General features: G+C 41.0%; 2 protein-coding genes across 2 annotated transcripts; one reads left to right on the top strand and one right to left on the bottom strand.

Annotated features, from left to right (window-relative positions):
* The first annotated feature begins 2,892 nt into the window (after positions 1-2,892).
* Positions 2,893-3,849, top strand: LOC127670404 (olfactory receptor 10H5-like). The gene has a single exon (XM_052164764.1). It carries the CDS (start codon positions 2,893-2,895, stop codon positions 3,847-3,849), a length of 957 nt encoding a protein of 318 aa, XP_052020724.1.
* A 12,572-nt stretch (positions 3,850-16,421) lies between these two features.
* Positions 16,422-17,378, bottom strand: LOC127670405 (olfactory receptor 10H1). Its single transcript, XM_052164765.1, has one exon. It carries the CDS (start codon positions 17,376-17,378, stop codon positions 16,422-16,424), a length of 957 nt encoding a protein of 318 aa, XP_052020725.1.
* Positions 17,379-24,045: the final 6,667 nt, after the last annotated feature.

Here is a 24,045-nt window from a genome sequence, read left to right as displayed (position 1 = left end):
TAGAGAACAGGGGAGGGTGGAGGAGAGATTCTGGGGATGTAGGACTGCAGAGGGAACAACATTTGGAGTGTAAATAAGTGCATACAAAAATAAAATTTTAAAGCAGAGAGTAGTCTGTAGTGCTAGGGGTGAGCTCAACTGGAAAGGTTTCTGGTGCTTCCTAAGTGCTTCTTTCCTTTGTGGACGGCCTTTCCTCGAGTAAAGCTAAACTGTTCATTTTCCAGGGTTCTAATCTTGGCCCAGAAGTCACATTTTGCAAACATCCTCTTTGCCTGGTAGACTCAACGTTGTAATTTTGGAGTAAACCTTTTTGCATAGTGAGCATTTGAAAATCTCTTCTCAAAACAGTTGCTTTATTAGCCAATGACAGAGACACATATATGCACGCATAAAAATAATCTACCTAGAAATTCTCATGAAACCTGAAATGCAGGCTTTTGAGTTCATTTCATTCCACCAAATGATAAATGACATTTTAAAACTTTTCTACATTTGTGTGCGTCAATGTGTGTGTGCTCATATGTGCCCCCCCCCCTCTCTCTCTCTCTCTCTGTGTGTGTGTGTGTGTGTGTGTGTGTGTGTACGAGCAGGTATGCCTCTGCATGTGTGTGCATGTGTGCAGGAGTGTGTGGAAGTCAGAGAACAACTTGCAAGCATCAGTTCTGTCCTACTAGGATCTAATGCCGATTGGAAGGCTCAGTGGCACCATGCTCAGATGGGGCTTTTGTTTTCTAGTGTTTAGTTTTAAAAGAAGTCCTTTCTTGACTATAAAGACATTTCTTTGAGTCACTATGCCTTTATCTTTAATACTAATATTTGAAGTTTTAGTGTATTGTTTATATCCTCTGTGTGTGTTCTTCAAATGTGCAAGGAGGTCAGAGGACAACTTGTGGGAGTTGGTTTCCTCCTGAGGGAGTGTCCTGAGGGGTCCTGAGGATTGTACTCAGATCTCAGGCTTGGCAGCAAATGCCTTTAGCCAACAAGCCATCTTTACAGCTCTCTCAATGTTCCCTATCCTCTCTGATTATGATCTCACAGGGAGGGCAGCTTCACTGTCATCTCTATAGAAAGAAACTTTCCCCACAGCATCCCCTAAAAATTACTTTTTTTGGCTATGAATTTGTGCTATAAGGAAGATATCTTTGTACTTCTCAGTAGCTGATGCCTCCATTTTGAAGTATCGTCTGTTTGCTATTGCTCTAATCGCTAGTGCGTTATTTGAAAGGCTTACTCATCTGACTCGGTGTCCTGAGGGGACTTGCCCTCCTGCTTCTTCTCTTCATCATTTTCAAAGTTTACTTAATTATTCATGGATCTCTTCTCTGTTATGGAAGTTTGGTTTTGCTAATTTTTCACAGTCAAAAAAACTCCAGCTGCAATTTTGAGAGTACATTTTTAGCTCACAGCTGGAGGAATTAACATCTTTTTCTACTATAGCCCCTCGATATCATCAACTTATTTAAATGACCTGCTTTCTGACCCTGGGAGGGGTAACTGATCTCCACGGAGGACTTTGATGACCTATATTAAACCAATGTCTATTTGATCAATTTTGTTGCTGTTTTGAATAGAAACTGATTTTGTTTTTACTATTTATTCTTTAACTAGCTTTGTTCTTGTCATCTCCCAAAAAATCACAAGCAGAAATTCTTTTCCTTGTATTTTTAAATTTTATTTTATTTTTAATTATAGTATGGGTGTGTGTACATGACTGCAGAAGCCAGAGGAGTCAGATGTCCTGGAACTCCTTGTGAGCAGCCCAATGTGTGTGCTGGGATTCAAACTTGGGGCCTTCTGAACCTCACCTACCGTGTCTTCAGAGCATGACACATAATCTTAATAGTGCTACATGGCTATTATCATATAAAAATACTTTTAAACAAATTGTGTGTCTTAAATTTTGTTGCTTTCCCTGTTAAGGTCCTTTCAATGTTCTTGTATCTCATTTATTTCTGAATAGTTGCCTCTCAATTTCTTCTTCTCTCTCTTATTTGTGCGTGCATGTAATATGAGTGTGATGTATGTGACTCTAGTGTATGTGCATATGTATGTGCAGGTGCTGAGACCAGGGGAGGATATCAGCTGTCCTCTATCACTTTCAACTGTTTCGAGACAGTTTCTTACGAAATCAGGTTTAGTCCCTAGCATGCATGCCGAGTGTGACATACACAACTGTTTGTGACTCCAGTTCCAGGGATCAAACACACTCTTTTCAGTTCCATAGGCATTTGCAATTGTATGTGTGTTTGCATGCATGTGTGTGTGTGTGTGTGTGTGTGTGTGTGTGTGTGTGTGTGTGTGTCTGCTTACTGACAAGGTTATACTGGATGATTAGTGATACCCAGGAATCTTCCTTTCCTCCACCTTCCCAGTGCTTAGCCCAGAGATTGATTGTAAGTGTAACCTATTAAACACAGCTCTTTAAATGTGGGTTATAGAACTTAACCCAGATCCATAGGTTTACATGGCAAACAATCTTTAACAACTGACTTCTCTCCCTAGCCCCTTATTATTATTGTTGTTTACATGATTCAATATAACAATTATATGATATGTACATTGTATTTAGATATTTTAAGTTATCTACACATAATTCAAAGTCTGGAGGGAATCTGCATAGATTATGCAAATATTACCTCATTTTACATAATGCACTAGAGTAGTCAAAGATTTTGGTGTGTGGTGGGGAGACGTGGAAATAATTACCTGTGAACACAACTGTAAAAATACATCTTTAGAGTTAGGTAGACTAATCACGTTTGAGACAGTTAAAGAAGCCTCTCAGATATCCTTCTAAGAACAACACAGGCACACACACACACACACACACACACACACACTACCTCACCATGGTCCTAATTAGTTAGTGATATTCCTTCATCCCTTTCAGGCATGGCTGTCGTGCTCGGGCTAAATTACACCTTCGTGTCAGAGTTCATCCTCATTGGCTTCTCCACCTTCCCTCATCTTCAGCTGATGTTCTTCCTGCTGTTCCTGCTCATGTACCTCTTCACGTTGCTAGGCAACCTGCTCATCATGGTCACCATCTGGAGCGAGCACAGTCTCCACACACCCATGTACCTCTTCCTGTGTGCCCTCTCCATCTCCGAGATCTTCTACACCTTCGCCATCATCCCACGCATGCTGGCTGACCTGCTCTCCGCTCTCCACTCCATCGCCTTTCTGGCCTGCGCCAGCCAGATGTTCTTCTCCTTCACCTTTGGCTTCACCCACTCCTTTCTGCTCACCGTCATGGGCTATGACCGCTATGTGGCCATCTGTCACCCACTGAGATACAACGTGCTCATGAGCCCCCGAGGCTGTGCCTGCCTGGTTGTCTGGTCCTGGGTTGGTGGGTCGTTCATGGGAACAGCGGTGACAACAGCCATTTTCAATCTCACATTCTGTGGACCCAATGAGATCCACCATTTCTTCTGCCATGTTCCACCTCTGTTGAAGTTGGCATGTGGAGAGAATGTACTGGCGGTGGCAAAGGGTATAGGGATGGTGTGCATCACAGCCCTCCTGGGATGCTTCCTCCTCATCCTCCTCTCTTATGTCTTCATTGTGGCTACCATCTTGAAGATACCATCAGCTGAGGGTCGGCACAAGGCTTTCTCTACATGTGCGTCCCACCTCACCGTGGTGGTTGTACATTATGGTTTTGCCTCTGTCATCTACCTCAAGCCTAAGGGTCCCAAGTCTCTGGAAGGGGATACTCTGATGGGTATCACCTACACAGTCCTCACCCCTTTCCTTAGTCCCATCATCTTCAGCCTCAGGAACAAGGAGCTGAAAGTAACCATGAAGAAAGCTTTCCTCAACAAATTATTTCTGCAGAACTCCTAAAGAGAATGGCTTGACTGGGAATGTAGTAGGGAAAATGTCCTTGCTCTTCTCCCTTGTTCTTCCATTCTGTTTCTCTTTTTCTATATAACCTCTTCTCCTCTCCTTTCCTTTTCTCTTTGTTCCCTTCCCCTCCTATCCTCCTGCTTCCCCTTGTGTCATACTCCCAAACTTAACACACCATGTAATTCACCATTTTACCATTCATACAATCAGCATCTGACACTTTAGAACTTAATTTTTAAAGCTCATCTAACCCCCTCCTCTGAATCCTAGCTGAGTGTACAAATATAATCTCAGCACTTGGTAGACTGAAGGATAACAAGAATACGCCCAGCCTCGATGATACTGTGAGGTAAAGGCACACCAGGTCTACATAGTGAGGCTCTGTCTTAAAGAGTAGGGAGGGGCACAGAGAGGCCTTTTGTGTGTTTGTGTATGTGCTGGTGTGTGTGTATGTATGAACCCAGAGGAGTATAGCTCACCAGGAGCACTACCTACCTTTCTTTTCTTTTCCTTTTCTTTCATTTCCTTTCCCCTTTCCCCTCTCCCTTCTCTTCTCCTCTCTCCCCACTCCCATCCTCCTTTTTCTTCTCCTTTTGGTTTTTCAAGACAAGGTTTCTCTGTGTAGTATTAGCTTTTCTGTAACTCACTCTCTAGACAGACTGACTTGAACCTCAGAGATCTGCCTGCCCCTGCATCCTAAGTGCGGGGATTAAAGGCATGCGCCACCACTACGTGACATAACTGTCTACCTTTTATTCATGAGACAGGATCTCTCACGGAATCGATTCACCAAGTAGGGTGGGCTTGCTGGCCTGTGTGTTCCAGGGATCATCCTATTTCAGCCTTACCAGGGTTGGAATTACAAGTGCATACCACCGCTTACGGTAAATACGATCGAACTCAGGTCTTCAACCTTGAGAGACAATCACTTTTCTGATTGAACCACCCGGAAGAAACTTTTAACCTTCAACCATTGCTCTTTTTCACTCATTCTCTCATGGCCATTAATACACTGTGTCTGTGGATTTGTTTCTTTGAGGTGCTTTATGTTGATAAAACCACATAATATGTATTCTTTTATGGCGACTCCCTCATGCCTTCAGGATTCTTTCACATTGTAGTGTGGGTTAGTGCTTTATTGCTTTTCATAGACACACGCTGTTGCCCCACTGTTTGGTGGTCTACGTTCACCCAAAAATTGATGGACATTTGCATAGTCTTCACCTTTTGGGCTATTGTGAATTATGCTGCTATAAATGTTCATGCACAAGTTTTTGTGTGAATATATGCCTTCATAGCTTCGTGTGTGTGTGTGTGTGTGTGTGTTGACATGGAATTTATGGGTGATAAAGTAAATTTATGGTTAATATTTTTGAGGAGGTGCTATAGTGTCTTCCAAAGTAACTACCTCATTTTATATTTCTGCCACCTGAGTATGAGGCTTCTGATTTCTCTGCATCCCTGACAATTCTCCATGGTTTCCTGATTTCTGATTATATTTACTCTGCTATATTTTCCTGAATTTTATTTTATTTACAATTTTTAAATTTTATGTTATTGTGTGTATGTATGTGGATGAACCATGAAGTGGACTCTGTGGAGTCAGTTCTCTCTTCCATTTTACTGGGTTCAAACTCAGTACGTACTGCACCCTACCTTCCATGGCCAACACCTTCACCCACCAAGACATTGTCCTAGCACCTTTGTTTTAATTACAATTTGCACGCAGCATTTGCGAAGCAGGCATTCTACTACTGGGCTATAGTCCCATCCTTATTGGGGTTTTGATTACATTTTCCTGATAAGCAATTAGGGGTCTTAAGCAAAGCAAGTGAAAACATGCGAGTTGTTTTACTGTACAGAGGAGGCAGTGTGATTAGTCCAGTTTTGAAGATGAGCAAACTGAGCTATAAAGTCAGTTAGTGAAAGTTTACCTAGTCAGCGACAAAGTTAGAATGGAACTTATTCTCTAAGTTGGTATTGAGTCTTAGAAGCATCTTTCCCATGGGTGATGAGTCAGGGAAGCCAGGATTTTCTAGGCTGGGAATGGAAGGTTCATGGGGAACAAGAGACAAAATCTGGAATGCATCAACTAAGTGAGTCCAAAATGAAGGAACCTACTCCTGATATGGCTTGGAAAGAAGCATTTAATGTGTAAGACTTGGGAGGGGTGCATTGTAAATGTAAACAAGCTGGCTATCATGTTTTAAGGAGGAGGTAATAGATGTATTAATATAGAAAAGAACATTATGACTAAATATAGGAAAAGTTTTTGTTATCCAAGTGTATAGAACCAGCAATGTTTCAGACATTTTTTGATCGTAGAACACACACACACACACACACACACACACTATATATATATATATATATATATATATATATATATATATATATATATATATATATATATAGTGAGAGAGAGAAATATCTTGGGCATAGGACCCAAATGTAAACACAAAATTTATTTATGTTTTATAAACATCCTATGCATTTAATGCAGCTTCATGCAATAGTTCTATTGTAATTGTATTTGGTCTGTGTGATCCATCACACTCAAATGTGGAATTTTCCACTCGTAGAACCATGGGACATTTCACATTTTGAGCTTTCATATTAGGAATGCTTAAGCTATGCCAAATTATTTATCCTAAAATAGTCATGCCTTCTTCTAAAGGCAGATTTTTGGGCCAGAGAGATGGATTAGAAGTAAAAAGTACTTGGTTGTTGAGCCTGTTTAATCCATGAGACTCACGGAGTGGAAGAAGAGAATCTACTACCATAAATTGTTTTTCTGATCTCTACATATGTGGCATGGCATGGGTGCACATATGCACCTCTCCTCAACCCCTACCCCTTCAAATAATAAATAAATGCTTTTAAAATTTGAATTCAAGTTCTTTGATTATATTGGAAATTGTAGGGTGTTTAGTCACAGTACTTGAGAGAGGACCATTTTTTTTTTGTTTTCCCTATAAAACATGAAAGTTTTCTGATGCCAAGCTCTCCTCATCAATGTGGAGAATTGTCACAGATGAGGAAAGTCCTGAAGCTCAATTAATGTTCCTCTGGAAAAGTGGCTAACAGCAAAGAGGACTGATGGGTTTTGTTTGGTTGCTTTGGTTTGGTTATGGTTTGTTTGTTTGTTTGTTTGTTTTTGAGACAAGGTTTCTTAATATAGCCCTGGATGTCCTGGAACCCACCCTATAAATCAAGCTAGCTTCAAACTCAGAAATTCTCCTGCCTCTGCCTCACTAGTGCTGGAATTAAAGTTGTGCACCACCATGCATGGCTAGTACCTAGAAACATCACTATGGTTTCCCATGGTCATTAGATACAAAGCCAACTAGCTATTTAATTGGCTAAATATCAATTAAATATGAAGGAAAAATAAACCTTGGGTCAATGAGATGGCTCAGCTAGTAAAGACACTTGGTGCCAAGCCTGATGAACTGTGTTTTAGCCCTGGACCCAGGCCATGGAGGAAAACCAACTTCTGCTAGTTGCTTTGTATCATGCATACATGCACCTTTGCACACACACACACACACACATACACACACTTAAAATATTTTTATTTGAAACAAACTGTATTCTTTGCTTTAGTTGGCATTAGTTGCTGTGTAAATTTGAAACAGCCAAAAAGTTTACTGAATACATGTCATATTTCTAGACCTAGTCAGGGTGAGGGAGACAAGGAAGGGAAGCATGCTATTCCTTCTTCATGTAAAACGTTGATATACTTGTTTGCATGGACTTTAAAGTTACATTTGAAATGGATGTAGTGGCACATGCTTATAATTTCAGCATTTGGGAAGTGGGAATAAGAAGATCATGAGTTCAAGAACATCCTCAACTATAGATCAAATCTGAGGATCATCTAGAACATATGAAACTGTCATCAAAACATTAATTTTGATCTTACAGGCATCAGATTATCAAGCTGTACATACATCTATATACATAAATATAATTTTTAAATGAATAAAATATTGAGTGAAAAATATTATTTGTGTTGGTTATTGGAATTATTGGTGTCTCTTTAGGTTGAGTGCTTTTGATGACTATCTCTCCTGCTAACCTTCCCCCAAATATAACAAATGCTTGCATTTCTTTTTTTCTCCACAGACTAAAACTAAAGGCCATCATTAGTTTTCTAGTGACAAAATATGAGCAAATGAAAAAAGAAGGGACCGTAAACACCTAAGAGTTTTAGAATGACAACCCACATACTGTAGGAGAGTAGATAGCCTCTTACTCTGACTACTAACATTAGCCATTCCCACCAATATCAAAGAGCCCTGTCCTCATTTCTGTTAATCAGCTTCTAATTTTTGGAGTCCCACATGCCCTGTATTCTTTACTGTTTGCTCTTCTTTCTTAATGGTTCCCTCTGTGGTTTCTTTGGTCTCCCCAAGGCTGAGTCCAGAGAGACAATTAAAGGGTAGGTGCACAGAGACGGGCCTGTTGACGTGGTGGTCCCCAGGCTTTCAGACAATCCTTACCAAACTAATTGGAGCTAAGCATGCTGACACTAATTGCCAGGGAATAAGGCCAGCTTGGAAAAAGAGACCCAAGGCCTTCAACACACGGTTCTACTTTCCTTCCACATTGATCCAATGCCCTTGCCCACAGGGAACAGGTTACATTCATTTAAGAAATGGTGTGTGTATTAAGATGGTCTATCCATGAAGTCGTTCATCAACTGTTTCAATGAACAATGGTTATGCTTGGAGGGTGGCACAGACATTAGGTGAGGGTAAGATTCTGGTTCATTGGCTGTAATGATTTTGAAAAGCATTCATCTCAGGAAAAGAGTAAATTATGAGGTCATCGTCTTTCTTCAAAATTGATACAGTAATTTTAAATATCAAGCAAAACATTCGGTCTCACTCTTTGTTATTCTCTTACAAGCCACATCCTAAATTGATTCTCTATATTTCTTTTGGCTGTATAAATAATTTTGAAATATGTAAGCTGTTCTGAAAACCATAGTACAATGTAAAAACATCAAATAAACAATAAATATAAAGTCACTAACATGAGCATAACTATTAAAGATTTTTTAGATGTATTTATTATTATATCTAAATACACTATACCTGTCTTCAGATGCACCAGAGGATGTTAGATTCCTTTGTGGATGGTTGTGAACCACCATGTGGTTCCTGGGATTTGAACTCGGGATCTTCAGAAGAACAGTCAGTGCTCTTATCTGCTGAGCCATCTCTCCAACCTGTTAAAGTTTCTGTTCTTCAACTGAACAGTGCCTTGTCTCACATTGGTCTTATGCAAATTTACATAAAACTTGCAGTATGACAAAAATCCTAAGTACTATTTTTGAGCGTGTGTGCTAAGCACTGTGCAATGGCACCCACAGACATTGCCTCACTGTGTTCTTGTAACTGTTTTAGGAGGCAGGTACTTCTTATAGGGCAGGCTCATGCACAGAATGAGAAAACCCATTTCTATACATTTGCTACACAGTTATAACAATCCTGGAGAATGTTTTCAATTGAATGAACAACAACAAAAACAAAAAAAAACCTCTTCCTCATGGTTAGAGTTGTTTTCTTAGTGTTCCAAATCATTCAACAAATATTTGGGAGCCTATCATGTGGTGTCATAAACAATGGACCACATAAACAAGTCCCTGTACACCTCAATAGTTCACTGATAAGCCATATCTAGCAAACATTGAGAAGCCACATGACAATATGAACATAGAAGAAGGTAAATACCAAGAGAAAGAGTGCCTAACAGGATCTGCTGCTGAGCGGAGTGTGGCTAGGAAAGGGCTCTCATATGCTCTCAGAAAGCTTTAAATAGTGAAGCCTTGTGGACACACTTTAAAAAGAAATGCAATCTTGATTTGCAGAAGGATGGTATGTAACACAAAGATTTATGTTTTCTCAGATGTAATAGGAGGTGGGGACAATAATAAGGAAATTTAAGAGTCTAAGGAGACAGCTGAGCTATTAAAAAATTAGCCATAAAAGCATGAGAACTGAAGTTTGACCTCCAGAAACCCACATAAATTTTTGATGAGGGTGGTAGCCTACATTAATTCTAGCAGAGCAAGATGACAAGTGAGGCCAGCACTATCAGGCAGCTTTAGGTCTAAATGGGCACCGCTTCCTCAGTAAACAACTTGGAAGAGTGATTGAGAATATTTCCCAGTGTCAACATGGCACCTACAGATGTACTCACACACATATACATGCATAAATGCCAAAATGTGCAGATGTGCAAGCATGCCTCATACATTAAAAAAAAATTAACAAACAAAAACAGAATTTCTCCTAGTAATGGAGAGTATGGAGCCTCAACTAGCCGTCTTCTATATTTCAGTATGATTGGGGCATAAAACCTTTGACCTACAATTTTTGCTAAATTTGACCTAAACAATGTGCTAGGATAAAGGTGGCAAAGAAATTGTGGGAGTAGTCAACCAGTGACTGGTCCAACTTGAAAAATCCATGCCATGAGAGATCAACTACTGACACTGTCTGGAAGGCAAGGAACAAGAGGCTGGATAGCCCAGAGACCTAGGATAGAACCAAACATGATTGACAACAGAAGGAGAGGAGGAGGAAGCAGGAAAAGGAGAACAAGAAGAACTAGAAAAAGGAGGAGGAGGAGGGAGAAAAAAGAACAAGATGAAGAACAATGAGAAGACAAGAACAAGAGCAAAATGATCAAGAAGAACAACAAGAAGACAACAAGAATAAGAGGAAGAAGAAGAAGAAGAAGAAGAAGAAGAAGAAGAAGAAGAAGAAGAAGAAGAAGAAGAAGAAGAAGAAGAAGAAGAAGAAGAAGAAGAAGAAGAAGAAGAAGAAGAAGAAGAACAAGAAGAACAAGAAGAACAAGAAGAAGAACAAGAAGAAGAAGAACAAGAAGAACAAGAAGAACAAGAACAAGAAGAACAAGAAGAACAAGAAGAACAAGAACAAGAACAAGAAGAACAAGAACAAGAAGAACAAGAACAAGAAGAACAAGAAGAACAAGAAGAACAAGAAGAACAAGAACAAGAAGAACAAGAAGAACAAGAACAAGAAGAACAAGAACAAGAAGAACAAGAACAAGAAGAACAAGAAGAACAAGAACAAGAAGAACAAGAACAAGAACAAAATCAAGAAGAACAAGAACAAAGACAAGAACAAGAAGAACAAGAAGAAGAACAAGAAGAACAGGACATGAACAAGAAGAGCAAGAAGAGCAAGAAGAACAAGAAGAACAAGAACAAGAGCAAAACGAAGAAGACCAAGAAGATGATGAATAAAATGATGCCTAATATTATTCTGCTAGACTTGTAGACTTGGGCACCTAGCCCAATTGTCAATTCACCCAGCACCAGTTGCAGAGATGGAAACAGATGCAGAGAAACACAGCTGAACATTAGGTTGGGCTTGGGGAACCCTATGGAAGAGGGGGAGGAAGGAGTGTAGGAGCCAGAGAGGTCAAGGATACAAGAGAAACCACAGAATGAAATAACAGGGCACATAGTGGCTCACAGAGACTGAAGTGCCAACCAGAGAGCCTCCTCACCTATGTTACAGTTATGTAGCTTGGTCTTCTTGTGAGACTCCTAACAGAGAGAACAGGGACTGTCTCTGACTCTGTTGCCTAACTTTGGGACACTTTCCATCTACTGGACTGTCTTATCTAGCCTCAATGGGAGAGGAGGTCCTTAGTCTTAGGACAACTTGATATGCCATGTTCGATTAATACTCATGGAAGGCCTGCCTTTTACAGAAAAGATCTTGAGGAGTGAATGCCAGGAGAAGGAGAGGGAAGAGGAACTAGGAAAAGATAAGAGAAGGAAAACTGTAGTCAGTGTGGGAAAGGAAAGGAAAGGAAAGGAAAGGAAAGGAAAGGAAAGGAAAGGAAAGGAAAGGAAAGGAAAGAAAAAATGAAAGACCAAGAAGAAAAGCATTTAAAACTTAAAGCAATTTATGTAAGATATATGTCAGTGTTCAATAATTATTAAACAAGCTCAACATCCTTATAAATTAGAGAACTTCATAATAAAAACCAGCCACACAAAGTTAAATGGTAAAAAAGCAAAACAAAACAAAAATTTTGAAAAAAAAGACTATGCTCAAAAAGAAGTTGAAAAGGGTAAGAATCCCTATGTAGATGATGTAAAACTATATCTGATATAGATGATATAAAGCTATATCTGATGAGACAACCAAGGAGGGAGGAATTTCAATGCAGTAAAAACTGAAATTGTTTACATGGTTACATTTGCTCTACTGTATAAACTGGACCAATATTTATACAATAGTCCTTTATTAATGAATTTATCCATCATTTTAACTTATAAATGCCAGTAGTGTGAACAGTCTCTTTTTACACAGATTTGGAATGTGTATGTAAGGAAATGATCTGATGAAATGGGGGAATCTCTTTCATAGGCAATATTTAAGTCAAATCAGCATGACTCAAGTATGGATTTTCCATGTTTTTGAAGGGCAATGAAGATTCTCATAGTGAATTCACAAGCCAACATTCTGAATTGTTCAGTATTATGGGACAAATGATCATATATTACAAGCATCGTTCTGGTACTCTGAAGGAGGGGCAAAGCAAGCAAATATTCTGATCTTACAACACTTGTACCCTAAGCAATTACAAATTGCTTCCTGAGGCATCCGTTGCCCAAGTCATATTGGACAGTCATCCATTATCCACAGTGCCTGCTTACACAGATAACAGTACAGATGAACCATGTGAGACTTTGGTTTAGAAAATGAAAAACTCAGAAGATCGTAAGTCATTGCAGGAAGGAACTTGTTACTGTTGTTCTGATAAATGGACAAATTGCCAAACTGCTTCTATTTGTGCTGTATACATGCTTCTCTCAACCTTGGCTAGAGAACTAATTTTTCCAACAGTTTCTGTAATAACTCATAACTGGTCAAACTATTGATAATCAGTAACGTTTGCATGCTCAGCATTACGCAGGGCATGTATGTCACCTGTCCTCCCCTCGAAAGCTCAGGGGGCAGATGAAAGATGAATGTAGAGGAGTTGTATGAAATGCTGTCTTCTGAACATGATACAGTTGCTGTACACATGAACTCACTAAAGCTAGAGTTACCAGCACAAGGTCAAGCCAACCAGATTAATCAATACTCTGACAGGTGGCAGTAATGACTCAATGACTTACCGAAAAGAACTGAAGCAGAAGGAAGAGAGAGAGGGGACATGTTGGGCTGAGTCAAAGAAGAATGAGAGGGGGAAATTAGGAGCAGATAATATTGAGATGCATTATGCACATGAATGAACTAGTCGGATAATAACATCAAAACTACAAAGGAGAAGAGAAGAAATTGAAGCATCTGACTTACATTCTTGTACATGCCTCTGTTCTTGAGGAAGTGAAACCTCTTAGCTCAAGTCATAGGAGATACTGACAAAATTCCTCAGAAATAAAATCTTACTTATAATCATGAAGGGCTCTGCTTTGAGATCTTTCGTTAGTGTTCCAACGATACATGTGACCACGGATCGTGGGCTGCAAATGTCCATCTGTGCTGCTAAACACTGAGACGTTGGACTACAGATTGTGAAGAATAAGCAGTTTCTCTGGAATTGGTTCCCATAAAACCTGTAAGAATATTGCATGAAATATGCTGAATTTAAAAAAAAAAGATGTGTAGTCAGAAAAGACCCATGTGGACTGATATTTTCTGCTCTTTAACACATCTTACATCTTTGGAGGAACAGTTTGACCGACTGTTTCATGCTTCCAATGGCAGATTCTATTTGTCCTGTTCCTGCTTTGAGAGTCAATAACAATGCAGTGTCTGATCAGGAGAAAGAATGAAAAATCAGAAGCAGGACGTACATCACATATTCTGCAAAGAGACTTGTTCACGTTTCCAGGTTTCAGGTGACCCTGTTCCACCTGCCTCCAACTTTGCTCCAATAGTAGAGAAAGACCGGATTCATACTTTAGAAGCAGTGATGTGTAAGGTTTTGAAATTTGACCCATATACGAAAATGTCTGTTTTAACAAATTAAAATATCATCCCGAAGTCCCTCTTTGTGGAGAAACTAGTAAGCATCCTGGATCCTGCAGTTTTGGTTCAGCAGAGCTACCTGCTGGTCCCTGTATGCTTAACAGACAAGATCTCACAATAGGAACTTTATTTGAAACAACAATACACAAATCTATGTCTGCTCATAGGTATTCAAGATTCACACAAGATTTTCTTGATTTATTCTGAGAATCTGCTTATTACTCTTTTCCTGTTTCTGCCCCTACCTCTGCTTACCTGGCCTTCTCCCTCCCTCTGCACCCCTCCATCTCTCCTCCTCCTTCTGTGTATTTCTCCGCAGAGACAGAGTATCTCACTGAACCTACGACTCCCTGCTTTAGCTAAACGGACTGACCAGCAAGCTCCACAGATCCTCCTGTCTGTTCCTCCGCAGTGATGAGATTACAATCACACACAGCTATGCTCCGAATTTATGTAGACACTAGTGATATAACTCGGGTTGGGTCCTCATGCTGGTACAGCAAACACTTACCAACTGAGCCATCTCCCCAGCCCAATTATTAATCTGTATCTGTGTGTATATTTAGTCTTCAGTAGTTGAGTCAGACTACCTAGCCAGTGAGCACCAGGGAGCTTCCGGTCCCACCTCCCCTCTGTGAGCACTGAGGTTGAGAGTTGCACTCTGCCAAGCCTGGCCTTTTCTTTTTTTTTTTTTTCCAATGTGACCATTAGAATCCAAATTGAGGTCCTGCACCTGCATATAGCAAGCACTTTACCCACTGAGTCATTTTCCCAGTAATTCTTATCACTCTTTCTAACTTCTATTGTATACATCTTGGCAATTCTAAAACATGGGTAGTCTTCCTCTGTAAAGGGTAGTCTTTGGTCAACTTATGGGTTTTTTTGAGACAGGGTTTTTCTGTGTATCCCTGGTTGTCCTAGAACTTGCTCTGTAGGCCAGGCTAACCTTGAATTCACCTGCCTCTGCCTCCTGAGTTCTGGAATTAAAAGCATGAATGACCACTGCCTGGCTCATCTTTAGTTGCCAAGGACTAGCCTCAGCGTGGAGAGGGACTTTGAGGAAGAAGAATCTGGGAGCAGCAAAACAACTTGAAATGAAATCATGGGTCCAAGATGGTAGCCTATACTCCACTCAAGACAGCTTTCTAGCCTGCTTTCTCTCGGTTCTGCTTCCTCTGACCATCTGTGGAAATATTATATGCTTGACATGGTTCTCTAAGCAGAACCATGGTTCCCTTGCTATTAAAAAAAAATGTATAGTTCATCTCTTGCTGATTATCAATCTAGTAATTCAATTCAGGTTTCCTTTTGATCAATCTATAAATTAACATCTGATGACCTCAGTCCCTTAATTCCTAGGAAACAGCAAGCACACATTGTCTTTTAACATTGCAAAAGAATTGAGAGATCTGCCTGCCTCTGTTAAGCACAGATGTTAAACTAGCTGGGTGGCTGCTGTCCTTGCCCTGAAATTACCATTTCTACTGCATCTGGGCCTAAGCTTTACCTCTGTTCTAGGCTAATCCTACACTCAGGGATTTGTCTGTCTTTGTAAGCATAACAAAAAACTTCCGCTGGGTGTGAACTCCTGTAATCACCACTCCCTAAATCTCTTTATCTCCTTCCTACTATTCTGACAAGTTAACTCATAGTGTAGATACCTCTGTTGTTTTAGATTCATGAAACCCCTCATATAATTTGTATTTCATCATTTTTTGCATAGTTGAGAACCTGTATATTTTCCAATTTATGGTTTTAGTGTTCTTTTCCAAAGCCTTAAGGGCTGTCCTAAAGGTCTCAATAGTTACCAAACAGTGGCTAGTTGCAAAAACACTAGCCACAACCTTCTTCTCCTAGACTTATGCTGTCTGATCCTCATGAAGTCATTAACATTAACAGAGAGGACATTCCTTAAAGGAAAAATGTAAAATATGTACATTATACAAACAAGCCTTAAGCCCATAGCAGCCATTGATACTCAAGAAGACCAATGTCCCTGGCCCTGACCCAGGGGCAGGAAACACATTATTCTGTCCCTAACAAAGCCATGCTGGACCCAACATTTAGTAAGCTTACAGGTTATGACTACCTAGTATCACAAGAAAAATATATCAGGAAGTCTTCCATTTCTTGTTGGATTGTGGGTATTTGTTGTTGGGAATACCAGATGACTGGAGTTTTGGAGGCAGAGGGTGATAAGTGTTCTCACAATAAATACCTAAAACCACCACTATGGTTCATTCAATATTGTGAGGCTTGAGTCCACCTGAGAAATATTTAAGACAAGTTGAGTAATAATAGTATTGCCTGTAGCATATTGGAATGGTCAAATATGATTTTTCTCTGTATTGTCTCACATTTATTTCCATCTTCAAATAAGTCCCAGATATTAAAGCTTTCATGTAGACTTATATATGACTACAAAAGTTTCACCAACATGAAAGTATCCTAAGTAAGCAGATAGTGATAAAGTACTGTCTGAAACAGTAAAATTCAGTAAATCCATTTAGTTATTCTTAAGAATTTTCTTACATGTTATTAAATTTTCTCTGGATAGAGTTTGCTTAGAAAGACCTTCTTCATAGCATTCTTTAGCTCCTTGTTCCTGAGGCTGAAGATGATGGGACTAAGGAAAGGGGTGAGGACTGTATAGGTGATACCCATCAGAGTATCCCCTTCCAGAGACTTGGGACCCTTGGGCTTGAGGTAGATGACAGAGGCAAAACCATAATGTACAACCACCACGGTGAGGTGGGACGCACACGTAGAGAAAGCCTTGTGCCGACCCTCAGCTGATGGTATCTTCAAGATGGTAGCCACAATGAAGGCGTAAGAGAGGAGGATGAGGAGGAAGCATCCCAGGAGGGCTGTGATGCACACCATCCCTATACCCTTTGCCACCTCCAGTACATTCTCTCCACATGCCAGCTTCAACAGAGGTGGAACATGGCAAGCAAAATGGTGGATCTCATTGGGTCCACAGAATGTGAGATTGAAAATGGCTGTTGTCACCGCTGTCCCCATGAATGACCCACCAACCCAGGACCAGGCAACCAGGCAGGCACAGCCTCGGGGGCTCATGAGCACGTTGTATCTCAGTGGGTGACAGATGGCCACATAGCGGTCATAGCCCATGACGGTGAGCAGAAAGGAGTGGGTGAAGCCAAAGGTGAAGGAGAAGAACATCTGGCTGGCGCAGGCCAGAAAGGCGATGGAGTGGAGAGCGGAGAGCAGGTCAGCCAGCATGCGTGGGATGATGGCGAAGGTGTAGAAGATCTCGGAGATGGAGAGGGCACACAGGAAGAGGTACATGGGTGTGTGGAGACTGTGCTCGCTCCAGATGGTGGCCATGATGAGCAGGTTGCCTAGCAGCGTGAAGAGGTACATGAGCAGGAACAGCAGGAAGAACATCAGCTGAAGATGAGGGAAGGTGGAGAAGCCAATGAGGATGAACTCTGACACGAAGGTGTAATTTAACCCCAGCATGACAGCCATGCCTGAAAGGGATGAAGGAATATCACTAACTAATTAGGACCATGGTGAGGTAGTGTGTGTGTGTGTATGTGTCTGTATGTGTGTGCGCGCGCGTATGTGTGTGGTGTATTTGCAAGTGTTGGGAGTGAACTCATTGCCTGTTGCTCTTGCAAGATAGCCAGAAGAGGGCCGAGAGTGTCCTCTATCAACTCCTCTGAGGCAGGACCTTGCCCTGAACCTGAAGCTCAAGCTTTATTGGCTAGACCGGGAGCCAGGAACTTACAACACGCTCCCATCTCTGGTCTCTGTGCTACAAGCTACAGGACTGTGTGCACAGAATCCCAGGCATGTTATGTAGGGCTGGGATCTAAACACTGGTTCCTGTGCTTACAAAACAAGTGTTCTTAACTACTGACCTGTCTTTCCAGCCACATGGCTTCATGTTGTGAGAGCCACACAATACTTTCACATGTGGATACACTTCCTCTGTTAGTGGACATTTGAGTTGTTTTGCCTGTCTTGCTTCTGTAAATAAATAGTTTATCAGTATATATAGTCATCAAAATCTAAACCAGATGAAAAGTTGCCAGGGTCTGGGACAAGAGCCATGACTAATAATGGGTACAGAGTTTATTTTGGAGGTATAAAAATTGTCACTAAACAGAAGCATTGAGTTCTATAACATAACAATTATTCCTACTACCATTGACTTTTACACAGTGCTTATATTTCTGATGGCTTGTTTTAAAATGAATAATTTTATTTTTCTACTTTAAAATTTTTTCATACTGGGCTGGAGTTCAGCGGTTAAGAGCATTGACTGCTCTTCCATAGGTTCTGAGTTCAGTTCCCAGGAACCACATGGTAGCTCACAACCATCTGTAATGGACATCTAATGCCCTCTTCGGGTATAGCTGAAGATAGCAACAGTGTACCCACATACATGAAATAAATAATTTTTTTTAAAGTTAAAAATTTTTTTCATACAAAGTAACCAGTTTCCTTATGACATTTTCATACATACTTGGTTTTGGGCGACCCTCCACCACTCCCCTGTCCCAGATCACCACTGATCCCTTCCAAATCTGGTAAACCTGCTTCCACTTTGACATCACATGTGTTCTAGTCTCTTTCTTGCCCCCTTTCCTTAAAGTCCCCTTTACCCTTCTCATGAGCTCCTTTCTAGTTTTCTGAAATTCATCAACACTTACATCCATCTAAAGATACACTTTTGTACATTTTCCTGAAGCTTTCATAACTTTGTTTTTCTTTATGACTGAATCAAATTCCATTGTCTACATTTAAATAATACAGCAGCAATAGTAAGAATTATTAATATTCTTGGTTACATAATAAAATTGCATAATCTGTAGGGTACGTTATGTATATATACATGTTCGTGTGTGTGTGTGTGTGTGTGTGTGTGTGTGTGTGTGTGTGTGTGTGTAGGTATGGCTGTAATACAATATGATTGAATTAGTCCATGACCATATGTATGTGTGGTGTTGTAGGAGGGTACTTTGTGTGGTGTATGCATGTGTGCATAAGTGTGTGTAGGTGTATGTGTCTATGTACATGTGTGGAGCCCAGAGAAATACATCAGTTGTCTTCCTCTATCATGAACCATTCAACTCCCCCAAAATAAGGTATCACTGAGCCTGAAGGATTTTAGTAGGATTTAGCGATGTAAGTTATCTTCCTGTCCCTACTCCCAACCCCAGAAAGGAGTCATACCTATACACAGCCTGGCTTTTCAGATTGGTACTGAGATTAAAACTCAGGTCCACCTCTCAGCCAACTCCTCAATTCTTTAACTTGTTTTAGTTTTCTTCAGTGTCAGAGATAGACCCAGAACCTTATACACTCTGAGCAAGCACTGTATTACCAGGCAACACCCCACCTGCTCTGTATTTTATGGAGAAACTTTAAAAATTTACCTTTTAGTGATTTTGAACTATAATAGCACATGACTTTTTTAAAATATAGTCACCCTGTTCTGCAAATAGGTCTCGGCCCCCCCCCCCCCCCCCGTCTTAATACCTATTCCTTAACTATAGTCAAAACTTTTTTACGCATTAACCAACAAATCTCTATTCCCTCATAACTTCCCTACCTAAATGGAAAATTTTGTTGTGTTGAATTTTATCACAATAAGAAATCCACTCTAAGATCAACAATTGACAAATGGGATCTCATGAAACTGAAAAGCTTCTGTAAGGCAAAAGGCACTGTAAGTAGGACAAAACACCAACCTGCAGATTGGGAAAAGATCTTCCCTGACCCTACATTCAACGGAGGGCTAAATATCCAAAATACATAAAGAACTCAAGAAGTTAGACATAAATAACACAATTAGAAAATGGAGTATAAAGCTAAAAAGTGAATTCTGAACAGAGGAATCTCAAATGACTAAGAAGCATTTAAATGTTCAACATCCTCAGTCAGCAGGAAAATGCAAATCAAAATGAAACTGAGATTCCATCTTACACCTGTCAGAACGGCTGAGATCAAAAACTCAAGTGATCCAACCTTCTGGTCAGGATGCAGAGCAGGGGAACACTCTTACTTTGCTGTTGGGAGTGCAAACTTGTACAACAAATGTGGGGATCAAATTGTTGGGTTCTCAGAAAACTGGGAATAGTTTTAGCTCAGGATTCAGCCATACCAATCCTGGGTATATACCACAAAAGATACCCTAATATACCACAGGGACACTTGTTCAACTATGTTCATAGCAATTTTTTTTGTAGTAGCCTGAAACTGGATATCTTTAAACTGAAGAATGGATTCAGAAAATGCAGTTCATCTACACAGTGGAATACCATTCCGCTACTACAAACAAAGGCATCATGACTTTTGCAGGCAAATGAATAGAACTTGAGGATATCATCCTGAATGAGGTAACCCAGAGCTAGAAAGATGGGTATGGTATATAGTAACCATAAGTGGACATTAGTCATAAAGTACAGGATAACCATTGTACTGGCTGATTTTGTGTGTCAAGTTGACACAGGCTGGAGTTATCACAGAGAAAGGAGCTTCAGTTGGGGAAGTGCCTCCATGAGATCCAGCTGTGGGGCATTTTCTCAATTAGTGGTCAAGGGGGGAGGGCCCCTTATGGGTGGTACCATCTCTGGGCTGGTGCTCTTGGGTTCTATAAGAGAGCAGGCTGAGCAAGCCAGGGGAAGCAAGCCAGTAAGAAACATCCCTCCATAGCCTCTGCATCAGCTCCTGCTTCCTGACCTGCTTGAGTTCCAGTCCTGACTTCCTTTGGTGATGAACAGCTGTGTGGAAGTGTAAGTGAAATAAACCCTTTCCTCCCCAACTTGCTTCTTGGTCATGATGTTTGTGCAGGAATAGAAACCCTGACTAAGACAACCATTCTATAATTGACTGACCCAAAGAAACTGGGCAATAAGGAAATCCCAAGGGAGAATGAGCAAATCTCACTTAGAATGGGAAACTAAATAGTCATTGAAGGTGGACAGAGAGGAGGAACTGGGTAGGAGATGGGGTGAGGGGGTGAATAAAGATGGTGATCAGGTGTTAGGGGCAAGTGAGTGCTGGAAGTGAGAATAGAAATCGGTCTGGGGGGGAGCATCTCCGGGACTAGCTGAAGGCCTGGAATGGGGGAGGATAACAGGAGTATGAGTGGGTGAGCCTCGTGAGATTCCCACCAGAAGGGAATATAGACCGGAGTGGCCACCTCTTGTAGCGAAGCAGGACTTCTAGAGGAAGGAGGGAGACATCAATCCACCCACAAATTCTTCAACCTGAAATTTATCTTGCCTACAAGATGTGCAGGGATAAAGATGGAGCAAAGACTGAGGAAACAGCCAACCAATGACTGCCCCAACTCGAGACCTATCCCATGTGAGAGAGCCAACCCCTGACACAATTGATGATACCCTGCTATCTTGCAGACAGGATGCTAGCATAACTGTCTCCTGAGAGGCTTCATCCAGTAACAGATAGAGGCAGATGTAGAAACCCACGGAAAAACATCAGGCAGTGCTTGGGGAGTCTTGGGGAGGAGTGGAGGATAGAATTGAGCAAGCCAGAGGGGTGAAGGACATCACAAGAAAACCTACAGAGTCACCTCACCTGGGCCCATGAGGCTCACAGGGCCTGGGCAACTAACCAGGGAACATGCAGGGGCTGAACCTAAACCCCCTACACGTTTGTAGCAAATGTGCAGCCTGGTCTTCATGTGGGACCCCTAACAAGTGGAGCAGTATTGTCTTTGTCTCTTCCCTGCCATTGAATCCCCTTCCCCCTGTCTGGTTGGGCCGCTAGTGGGAGAGGGCCCCTAGACCTGCTGTGACTAGATGTCTCTGGGTGGGGTGGTACCCAAGGGTGAGACTTGGAAGAGAGGAGGTTTGGTTCCCAGCACCTACATGGTAACTCACAACTTTCTATAAAACCGGTTACAGGGGATATGATGCTCTGTTCTACCTCTGTAGGCATCAAGCACACATGTGATACACATACACACATGCAAACAAAACACTCATACACACAAAATAAAAATAAATCTTCTTTTAAAATATGGTTAAAAATACTTTAAAGAGGGGGGATTGTTTGTTTGTTTGTTTTATGGGTTTCAGTAGTTGTCCCACAGCTTTGGGCCTCTGACAGAAACTCATGGCAGAAAGGGAAAGAGGAAGTTCAGGGGCTGCCTGCATGTGTATCAAAGAGAGTGGCAAGCAGAGATTCCCCTATGTCCTAAAACCTTCTGTTGGTCTCAGATCCTAAAGGCCATCTGCAAATAGTGTCATGCACTTGTAACCATATCTTCAGTAGGTGGATTTTTGAAGACTATTTCTAACTTAAACTATAACACAAGCGAATATTCTACTCTATTATTGTTGTCATTATTATTTACTGTGTGTGTGTGTGTGTGTGTGTGTGTGTGTGTGTGTGACGTGTTCAGGTGAAGGAAAAGGCCAGAAGAAGGTATCAGTTTCCCCATAGCTTGTTATGAGACATTCTTTATGGTTTAGGGAACTAAACTAGAATCTCCTGGAAGAGTAGGAAACACTATTAACACCTGAGCCATCTCTCCAGTCCCTGGTGAATGGCTTCTTCAATCCGTTAAGGTCTTTGCTCAAATGTACAAGTTTATCATCAGAAATCAATGAAGAACTTTGAATCATTTGGCGAATGGTGGCTGCGTTGCCCAAATACCAGCACTTTTTAGTTTATTGGCTTTGATTGCAGGCATCCCTGAAACATCTTCCCAATTTCAAGACTGGCACCTTCCTATCCCTCCAACGATGGTAGTTCCAACAGCGTCTCACATTCTTACTACTCTGAGATTATGCAAATGAATGGATTTTGGAAATAACTGTCTCTAAGAAGAAGCTGAATGGATGGCACCAGGACACGTGTCCTTTGCCCTCATACAGTGCGTAAAGTGCATAAAGCAAGGTTTCTTAACACAACTCTGTTGAAGTTAGAACTGTCTAATTTATTCTGTGATGGGCCCTTCCATGCCTTGAGTGGTGTTTAGCAACATGCCTGGTCTCTACCATACAGAAGTCAGAAGCTGCTAACCAACTCTGACAAGAAAACATCTCCAGACAGAGAAACATTTTCCCTGGTTAAAATATCTGACCTATAAGGAATGCAGTTGCCTCATTGCTACCTTTCCTCTGCACAAGTTGCTCACGGTCCTCTTCTCCAGTCAGCAAATACATGTTTCTCTTTAAGACACAGCTTCAATGTCTGTAGAGTTTCTGTGGACATTGTATTCCTAAGACAGGTTTAGTCACTCTCTGTCCTAAGTGACTATAATATGCAAAACTTATGACTTGGTAATGTGTCCATCAATCTGTATCATACTGGAATCATACCTGTTCCTAGCTGGATTATGAATTTTTGTATCGGTGACTGTTGTAACAATAGTACTAATACTGTGTACTAAACGAATCATTCCCATAAGAATATCTGTCTTTTTCTGGATTTGTCCTTCGTACCTTCGTGCACCTAGTACTATGTTCAGCACCATCCATGTAGTTCTTGAATCTTTCTATTGACACTGGGAAGTATCTTCTGTGTTCTCAGATATCTAGATGACAAGGGGAATTCCCATAGAGAGCCGATAACTTTGCTCGGGCAGGACAGCTGTGGAACACAGGGGCCAATTATGTCATGCTGATCACAGAGCTTGTCTTTTCTTGATCTCTTGTTATATTTCTCATCACTTACTAATAACTGTTTTAAAACTTCAAAGGCTGCACTCAAGACAAAGTTATTCTTTACCAATGACCCAAGCAATCCATAGAAGGGGAGAACTCGGAGATGAGAGCGAAGCCTGGTGGGGATGAGACTGGGGTCGAATATGCCACCCACTGGCAGGATAGGAGCTGGGGTGCCTACTCATTCAGAAAACTGCAAACTTGGGGAGAGAATAAAAGATCTTGGCTTCCGGGAAATTGTCAGAACGAGGAAGGAGGAAGAGACAGAGTGCAGAGGATTTTTTAAAGGTGGTGAGAGTGTACTGTAGATCAGGATAGTGAACACACGGTATTGCAAATTTGTCCAAAGCTGAGAATGTACAACACCAAAAGTGACAGCTAATATCAACATGGAGTTCAAGAAGAGTAACACAGAGAGAGACAGAGACAGAGACAGACAGAGAGACAAAGAGAGAGAGAGAAAGATGCCAAAAGGAGAAGGAGAAAGG

Source organism: Apodemus sylvaticus, chromosome 20 (genome assembly GCF_947179515.1).
Source record: "Apodemus sylvaticus chromosome 20, mApoSyl1.1, whole genome shotgun sequence".
NCBI classification, from domain to species: Eukaryota; Metazoa; Chordata; class Mammalia; order Rodentia; family Muridae; genus Apodemus; species Apodemus sylvaticus.
The sequence above is the reverse complement of the archived record's forward strand: the minus strand, read 5'-3'. Positions and strand labels throughout refer to the sequence as shown.

Coding starts and splice junctions, on each gene's coding strand:
- LOC127670404 (XM_052164764.1), top strand. CDS start 2,893: ATGGCTGTCGTGCTCGGGCTAAATTACACCTTCGTGTCAGAGTTCATC.
- LOC127670405 (XM_052164765.1), bottom strand. CDS start 17,378: ATGGCTGTCATGCTGGGGTTAAATTACACCTTCGTGTCAGAGTTCATC.